Below are 9102 nucleotides of genomic sequence, written 5' to 3' on the forward strand. Positions count from 1 at the left end.
CATAAATCGCACTGTATTCTATAGACCCTCATAAATCGTATATAGACCCAGACAATAGCAATTTTATTGAAATGCATTGCATGTTCGCTGAAAAGCAACAACAAAATTGTTTGTGACCCATTAAAGAATGGCGAAGTTAACTTTGTGACCTGCGCGAATATTTAGCCTATAATCGGTATTAAATATTATATATATATATATATATATATATATTTTTTTTTTTTTTATATATATATTTGCGAAATTTGTTTTGTTAATCAGAATCAGAATCAGAATCCCTGGCGTGTCGGTACCGCCCCCATCGCGCCCAATTGACCCCGAAAAAGAAAACAACGAATATGCAAATGCAATCACGGGAAACGAAAACAAAATAAGGACACGTTAACCGCTAATGCAAATGTCAAATACCCTAAAAACATTTAAAGACTTCTTAAAAGTAGCAAAAAAACATTCTTAAGAAAAGTAAAATATGAAAATATATAAAATTAATTTTAATTAGCAAATGCATTATAAACAGTTGGAATTTAAATTATATTTTTTTAGAATTTATAAATATACGCATTAAGAACATGATTTATATAAGCATATGTAGGAAATATAAAATATTTCTTACTTTAATTTATTTATTTGATGATTTAATTTATTAGATTGATGATTTATTTATTATTCAGAAAATATTTTTATATTCAAAAATGTAATTTATTAATAAATTTAATTGAAGAATAAAATAATATAATTAATATACTATATATGTATATAGGCTACTTATATGCATAAAACTTTAGTATAAATATTTTGTGTTGAGTATTTTAATAAACGTTTTATATTATATTTACATTTGTATACGTCGACACATTATTTTGCTAGAGGCAATGTAAAACAAATTCACTTATTATATAGGACATATATAAATATTTTAATAACATATTTGGTATGAGATTTTTTTAAATTTTAAAAGTTCAATGTATCTAGTTAAATATGTCATATTTGATATCGCGCTAAACAGAATATTTGACTATAAAAACAATTCAATTTTAAAGATTAACAGATTAAAGATTAAAATTTTTTTGATGTATGCAGAAAAATTAATACAATTCTGGCACTTATTTCATAAATATTTAATTTATATATAAACATCATATACATAAAATTCAATATTTAATATTTGAAGTCCTTCACAATTTGCCGAAGCACTATGCCCTACTGCCCTAGAGTATAGAAAAACGCAACCAAGCAATGTAAACAAACACGAACAGGATACTCTTGGGGTATGAAAAACCGCAATCAAATTGACTTGGGGCAACTAAATTTGGGTTAGGCAGGACACAGTACGTGTCATCCGCTCGAATGGAGTCGTCGTCGTCGGCATCGTCGTCTATGTCGTCCTCCTCATGCACGTCGGCAATACCAACGCCGCCATTGCGTCGCAATTTCGACATAGAAAGTCTCAGCATCAGCGAGTTGCCCGATGGCAATGATGAGCAGGACTTTACCTTTCGTTATCCGAGCTATATGTATCCCGATGTGGAGTACGACAAGAATGATGTGCCGCTCTCCTTTCGCGCAACGCCGGATTCGCTGTTCAGTCTTTGTGCCGCAGTTGTGGATGCCCAGGCACGCACGGAGGTGTTCAAATGGAGCATAAATGACGTTGCTGAATGGCTGCGTGATTTTGGCTATCCGGAATACGAGGTGGGTTATCGGCGAGATCGAAATATTTGAGAGTCTTCATTTCGAGTGCATTCAATAGGAAACCTTCAGGGAGAACTATATCGATGGGCACAAGTTGCTCAATCTGGATGCCATAGCTTTGGTGGCCCTGAACATACGTGACTTTGAGCATATACGGCACTTGGGTCGCGGCATACGAGCGCTCTATCGCAAGGAGCTGCAGATGGCAACCGAGACGAAGAAACAGAGCGAAGTTTATAAGGCATTTCGATCACGCACTGGACGCAAGTACGAGGGCTTACGTGAGACGGAGCTATTGGGTCGCATGCACATGATTCGCTCGGTCTTCCAGGACCTCAACGAATGGGAGCTAATGGAGCTGCACATGGCTCGCACTCCGGTGCGTCGCTATCGTGAGGTAATCGCTGGCTCGAGGCGCTACAACCTATACGGCCCATCAACGGCACGCAGGTCCCCATTAACAATGGACGACGGCGACACAACAAATTGGTATAATTTTGGCAATTGTTATTGAGTTGCCAAGTAGCAAAGCCCAAGCCCACCAAGCAATTATTAAACTCTGTTAACTATTTGTTTATGGTATATGTTGAGCTTGCTGTTTGTTGTTTACTTTTGGTTTGGTGTAGCGTCGGACTGTGAGACCTTAAATATGATTAAAGCATTGCTATTGATTGAAGTTCAATCTCTCTTCTATATATTACAATTTTCTTTCTCATGAATATCAAAATCATTTAAGGTAAAATGTTTATAGTTTTTAAGATGATTTGACTTAGTTTTTATGCTCAATATATCTGACGTAAGCTTTAGAACAACAAAATCTTAAGCTTTATTTCAATATGAATTTGAAGACTATCAATTTTTAATTATTATTTATTTTATTATTTAATTATTATTTTATTTATTATTATAAATATTTTTATTATATGTTTGCAAATATATGTATATTGTTGGGCATCTAATAAAATTTACAAAACTTTTGTTGCTATGTTTTTTGACTGCAACATTTCAATATCTTAATGACGTCTTCAGACCAATTGTGTTTAAATTTTTTTATTTATTATAATATTTTATTTATTATTGGTAGTTCTGCACTCAGTAAGTGCCGGGACTGTCACATATGTAGACATATGTACATGTCTTATTACAATAATTTTATGTTTTCAATTGAATTGAATTATCATTTATGAAATTTAAAATTAAAATTTAATAAATCTCAATCTCAAATCTCTTGCGTATTATTAAAATACATCTTAAATGAAAAATTAAAAATACTGTGCAGGCAAAACTGTATTTTAAATGTTTCTTGTTGTTTGAATAGTTTAAAATGCTGAAGACTTTAATCGCAATTTTAAATCAAATAAAATTTTACAGACACACACAACGACTGCCGAATGCTCTGAAGCTGTTCTTGCTTTATGCTATTAAATAATCGGCGCATGCTATATTCATCTATGTTTCATGAGAAGTGCTACAAAGCAAACAGATTGTATCAATTTGATATTTTTATATATTTAAAAATATAGTATATTTTTCTAAGGTTTCTTAGGCTTCGGCTCATGCTCCTTTGCAAAGTTCTATCTGTTCAGTTTATTCAGTTTTTATATGTTTGGAATGTACTTTATCTCTTGTATGCATATATCTTGTAAATTAATATTTTTTATACTCGTACATCTGACGAATTAGCATTACATTTATAGAATTAAATGTTGGCGATGAACATAAATTCACCTTGCCCAACTTGGTAAAAAAGCCAGAAAATAAAAGAGCAAGCTTTTTCTTTTTATAGACAGATATATCAAAACATAAATAATATATTTTTGTATAAATAAAACATAAAACACAATTTTAAGCTTGTGATTATAGATTTACAATTTTATAGCCATTCTCATGCCTCGTTTTGTCTCAAATCTTTCATTCGATTTTGTATGTAAAGGTATTTGATGAGCTTATTGGGGGCGTGACAAGTGACTAGCTGCACTTATCAATTACTTTAAAACGCGTTTCAAATCTTATTTACTGCAGCACAATGGCTGAGTGGTAGATCCATATAAGTCAACGCCTTTTACACCCTAGTGATATCAGTTTGTATATGCAGCTTTAAGTATTACGTATTGCCCACAAGTCAATAGCTACGTACTTCTTCCCCTACTACCCCTACACCCCTTAGTTTTTGAGCAATCTATTTTGCCTCAAAGCTCAGCTAATATCCATCAAATTAGAGTCAAAACTATTCATGGCAACTAATAACTTCCTGTTCCATGTTCCCCCCACAATTGCTCTGCAAAAAAAATTGTGAATTTTTGTTGCTGTTGCTTGTGGGCAATCAGTCGACACGGCGATCACTTATCGCGTTGTACTCGTTGTTGTTGCTATGTTGTTGTTGTCTTGTGTTGAGTTGTTGCTGTTGTTGTTGCCGTCTGCATTCGCGTCCCGCTCACGTGTTCAAATTTATTGATTGTTCTGCTCACAAGACACGGCGTTTGTGTTTTGTTGTTGTCGTCTCCCCTTGTCTCCTACGTCTGAAGCTGATCGGGTCCGGCGTCCTGCTGAGCGGCATGGGAGACGTACGTGTGGTCGTTTTATGTTATATTTTTCGACATCTTGTGTGTGTGTCTCCACAACGGCGGGGCAACCTATGCAACCTTAGACGCAACTCAAGTCGAGTTAAGTTCGATGCGGAGCTGAGCTGAGCTGAGCCGCTGGCTCCAATGCAAATCGTGGAAAGTGCAACGAGCTTTTATTAACTTATGCGCATTCAGATTACCTTAATAACTCGTTCCGTTAACACTTTATTATGTTCAAGGCTCATAAATCGTTCCATCACCCGATCGCAGTTGCAGACGCTCAGTCGATGAGCTCGAACGATACCCATTGCCCACTGTGGACGCTGGACGGATTATGATTTATCGCATTTTAATCAATTTAAAATGTTCAAAAAAAAAAAACAAACGATACAAATCGGAAGAAATTATGAATGTGTTGCTGTCTTTAGGCTCCACAGTAGGCCAGGCCCACAGCCAATGACAAGCATGCAACAACAACAACAACAGCAGCCGGAGCAGCAGCAGCAACAACAACAAGAACAGTCTTGACGCTGCGCGTTATCCAACGCGTACCTCGTTTGTATTTCACTTCTCGGCCAGACTCTCAGGTTTCCCCCTTTTTGCTAGATTGTGGATACGAAAATTTACGCGCGCCACATTAAGCCTGGATGCACTGCTCTCTGGGGGCACAGCAGCCACAGCCTCTGCAATGAATGCGGATCGCGTGCTGTGCCTGAACTCTCACAAGCTCTGTTGCCTGATTTTTTTCGTTTGCTTTTTTCTGGCTCGCTCGACGATGGCAAAGCGACGATTATGATGATTAAAATTGATAAGCGAAATATTTTTATCATTTCTCAAATTAACATAAACCATATGCGATTATCACACAATAAGCGCAGTGCTGCTTCTTCTTCTTCTTCTTGTTGCTTTTCTTCGAGTTTTTTGTTTGCTTTTTATGCGCTTTTATGGCCACCTTCGGCTGGAAGCGAACACAACTGCGGCTGGCTTTTATAAGTTATGGCCATGCGGCGAAATTATGGCAGGTCGGGCCAGGATTTAGTCGCGGCAAAGTGTCAATGCCATAAATTTATGAGGATTTTGGCCAACGGTCGCTCATGTCATGCAACTCATATCCGACTCTGGCTCTGGCCAAAACATGCGCTCCTTCAACTTTTCACATATTGCTGGCTAAATCAAGTTTATGCTATACGAATATATATATATGATATATATATATATATATATATGTATATGTAATCTAGTGTTACTTAACTTAGCTTTTCTTGCCTTCATTGCTGCGTGGCTATAACCTCTTGACCTTATATAAATGGCATTTTGAGCAGGCATTCGTAGAAGAATAATTCAAATTAGAAAAATTCTTTTGTTTAATAAATACAAATAATAGAATTGAAATTTAAATATGTCAAAAATAAATAAAAAAAAATAAAATAAAAAAAAAGTGTTAAGAGTTAAGTGAAATTGGGAAAACAAATTATTAGCTTTCATTAGTTTAAATCTTTTTAAAACCTTAAGGCAGCATACGGATTTCGCATATGAAATGTTTGTATTTTAAGAGTCGCGTTTGGAAATAAACTCATGCACATATAATAAGACAAGTTTAATATAATATAGTTATATTAAATATATAATTCTATAAATCGTAACAAGTCAAAGATTTGACTATAATATATCTAATATGTCTTATATAAAAGTTTGTTTTGCTTTGTCTTTGATTGTAAAGATAATTTCATATCTAAAATTTATGAATTAAATATATTTTTATAATGTATTTGCAATTCTAAGTTTCTCTTTTTGTTAGTCAAAAATCAAATATGTCTTAAATAGCTACTCTTTAATCAATTGCCTTGTTAATACTCCTGATAAATAAGTCCATCATATTTTCAGCCCTTAATTATATTCCTTTGAGAAAAGTAAGGAGCATATTGATTTGATGTAATGTCTCTGTTTTCCCTGTGTCTATATGAACTCAAACCGTTCCATTGCTAGTTATTTTTAAGAATTGCAATTTGTTATGATCGTTTCGACACACCGACTAAGAGCGTGGCACAGCGGGATCGGCTATGTTTGGTATAAGAGAAACGCTAATACGTAAGATGTGTAGAAAACCAAACACTATAAAAGTATAAATGGTATATAGGTAAGCACATTGGAAGCGTTTCAGACTTTTTGAACTCCTTTAATTACAGAAGGAACACAGAAGCAACTCTATAAATAGAGTTTTAAATGATATGGCTTATCCATTATGGTGTGCCAAGTCAGGAAATAATAAGTTTTGATCGTGAACTCGTATTATGCAGTCAGTCATGTTGGACTACAACATTCTTGCTTGTCTTAATTTGTTTTGTTTTAGTTTAGAGTTTACTAATAACAGAAACCAACCGCATTTAGCAGCCAGAATAAACTAAGCTCAAGGGTTTTAAACATGCTCTACCGCAACTCTATATATGAGGTCCTTTAACATTGAAGTACTAATTTGATTACCAAATTAAATATTTCTGATTCGTAGTTACAAAAATAGCTAATAAATGAAGAGATTTACTACAAAGTCATAAAAGCCATACGACAATTTTAAAAGTAAAAACAACCATGAAAATATGTACATTTTAAGCAAACACTATTCCCATTAAGTCTCTAAGTTTAGAATCTTTAATTGAATCTAAGCTGAAACAAATTAAACTCCTTTGTTGAATAGTAGAGTTTTTGTCATCATAACTGATGTTTCTCATAAATTAGATAGTTAATATTTTTCTTCTCCAGCTTCACTTCCTCCCGTTAACTAAAAAAGCAACAATATTAAAAATAATTTGTTTTATTAGACTCTTAACTAAATTATGCTAAAACGGTCTGAAACGTCTCGATTTCTTGAGCAGCTCAATTTTTTGCTTATCTTCTTCATATTTCTTACGCAGCTCGACAATATTTTGCATTTTGCTTTCACGTATTTGAAATGTATAAAAGTTTTTGAGTTCCTTGGTTTTCTTATCCTTTTCCAGTTTACTTTCGATGCGTCCAATAACCGATTCCTTTTGCTCAAAGCCCGCATTGCGTCCATCTTTGCCCACTGTTACCCAACCATCGGGATCGGCTTCGCTTGTTTTGGCTGCTGCTAACGCGGCACGTTCTCTTTTATCATATCTAGCCATATAGGCATTGATTTGGTTTTGCGTCTTAGCCACATCTAATATAAAGTTATTTACGTAGTCGTCGTGCCAGAGTTCCATGCCCGTTTTGATTAAGCATTCGCCGCTGCTGTTAAACATGTCGATGCTGTCGATGGCTAGAGCTCGGCCGATGCTGCTGCTCTTCTGAAATACTACGTATGCCACCTTGAATTTGAAAGGTGTCTGTACATTCGAGAAGGGCACATCCATTCCTTCGTACCAGTTGGTTGTCTCGTCGCGTCCTGGTTTCTCGGCAAACAAAACGCTCTCGACGTTGCCTTTACTCTTGAAGAATGTTTTAAGGCTGGCTTCTGTTACATAGGGAGGAACATTGAGCAGAAATAAAGTGCGGCCTTTTGGTTTATTAGGATCCATTAAACGTATGAAATGTTCGCGCATGTAAACGCTGTGACAATTCTTGGCATCCGGGGTCATACGCAGCGGCACAACTGTGTGGGGTATTTAATAACATACTTATATATATATATATATATATATAACTATATTCAATAAACACTTACCTCTATATCCCTCTATTTCAGTCATATTTAATTTATTTAAAGAATCGTGTTCGATGCTAGTGTAAACACGTTTTGTTTAAATTGTCGAGGTAATATTGCTTACAGCTGTTTTAGTTAGCGCAGCCAACTTCACGTCCGACCAAACAGCTGGCAGCATTATGCACATACGAATTACATTTTGTTACTAAGTGGCAACGCTCTACACATAGCGCGTAATTTTGAAAATCAAACTTAAGAGCAAAATTATTTAAATCTAAACTATTAAAGTGCTGCAGCTCATATAATTAACACAGCTATTACAATTTAAAAATAAATAATTTAATCTCTCTTGCTTACATTAGAAACTTAACAAATCGCATTAGCTGGCACAATTCGCTCAAATCCAAAGCTAAGCAAAACTTTTTCTCTCATCCAAAATGGCAAATAATTAAACAACCTCAGCAGAAGCTGCAACGGAAGCGGCACAGCCACAGCTAAATTGTTTTCTGTAAACTTTGCACGTATTTTTGTTACGTACAAAAATTTGTTTTCCGCTGCTGTCCGGCTTCACTCCATGTGAGTGTGTGCTACAGTTGGGCTCGTATGTATGTGCCCGTGAAATGGTCCGAAAAACAAAACTGCACACAGGCCACAAATGCAGCAAACCAAACGCTGTCCAATCCCTGCCCAAAAGCAAGCTGTGCTAAGCCACGCCCATTGGCCACACAACTGCGTTCATTTAACCGAACCGAAAAGCGGAAGTTTGTCATGCACGTTTGGCTCGTGTCGTGTCCTGTGTCCTGTGAATAGATGCTAATTAATTGAATGTGCATTTTTTTGTTGTTGTTGCAACAGCAATAGCAACAGCAACAGCAACAGCATTGTTATGTGTGTTTTAAGCATATTTACGACAATTTTTAACCACAACTGGCATGCAATCTAAAGAGTCATAATCCGATATATGTTTTGTATGTAAAGTCTTTTTGGACAACTCATGCATATTTTAGCATTCATTAATCAAAATTCCTTCTACTAATTGCACTGGCAATTGTAGCACTGTTTTTGGCCAACGCACACACACGCATCTACACACAGGTAAATGCAGTCTCTGTCTCGTTGGGGACCACCTGGCTGGCTGATTGAATATTGCAATTTGAATGTGGTTTGATTTTGTGCAAGTCTCAA

At 35.5% G+C, this 9102-nt stretch overlaps 2 protein-coding genes across 2 annotated transcripts; one reads left to right on the forward strand and one right to left on the reverse strand.

The window, feature by feature from the left end:
- The first annotated feature begins 1364 nt into the window (after positions 1-1364).
- Positions 1365-2206, forward strand: LOC111602296. Its single transcript, XM_023319297.2, has 2 exons — positions 1365-1692; positions 1751-2206. Exons 1-2 carry the CDS (start codon positions 1378-1380, stop codon positions 2204-2206), a joined length of 771 nt encoding a protein of 256 aa, XP_023175065.2. The 5' UTR covers positions 1365-1377.
- A 4862-nt stretch (positions 2207-7068) lies between these two features.
- Positions 7069-8054, reverse strand: LOC111602295 (ribosomal RNA-processing protein 7 homolog A). The gene is made up of 2 exons (XM_023319296.2): positions 7939-8054; positions 7069-7866 (listed from the first exon to the last, which is right to left on the reverse strand). The coding sequence occupies exons 1-2, from the start codon at positions 7961-7963 to the stop codon at positions 7091-7093; spliced, it is 801 nt and encodes a 266-aa protein (XP_023175064.2). The 5' UTR covers positions 7964-8054; the 3' UTR covers positions 7069-7090.
- Between the last annotated feature and the right edge of the window lie 1048 nt (positions 8055-9102).

The sequence above is a fragment of the Drosophila hydei genome, unplaced genomic scaffold, assembly GCF_003285905.1.
Source record: "Drosophila hydei strain 15085-1641.00,03,60 unplaced genomic scaffold, DhydRS2 tig00000149-arrow-pilon, whole genome shotgun sequence".
In the NCBI taxonomy this organism is placed as follows: domain Eukaryota; kingdom Metazoa; phylum Arthropoda; class Insecta; order Diptera; family Drosophilidae; genus Drosophila; species Drosophila hydei.

Coding starts and splice junctions, on each gene's coding strand:
- LOC111602296 (XM_023319297.2), top strand. CDS start 1,378: ATGTCGTCCTCCTCATGCACGTCGGCAATACCAACGCCGCCATTGCGT. Junction 1,693..1,750: donor TTGGCTATCCGGAATACGAG/GTGGGTTATCGG, acceptor TGCATTCAATAG/GAAACCTTCAGGGAGAACTA.
- LOC111602295 (XM_023319296.2), bottom strand. CDS start 7,963: ATGACTGAAATAGAGGGATATAGAG. Junction 7,867..7,938: donor TGAAATAGAGGGATATAGAG/GTAAGTGTTTAT, acceptor TACCCCACACAG/TTGTGCCGCTGCGTATGACC.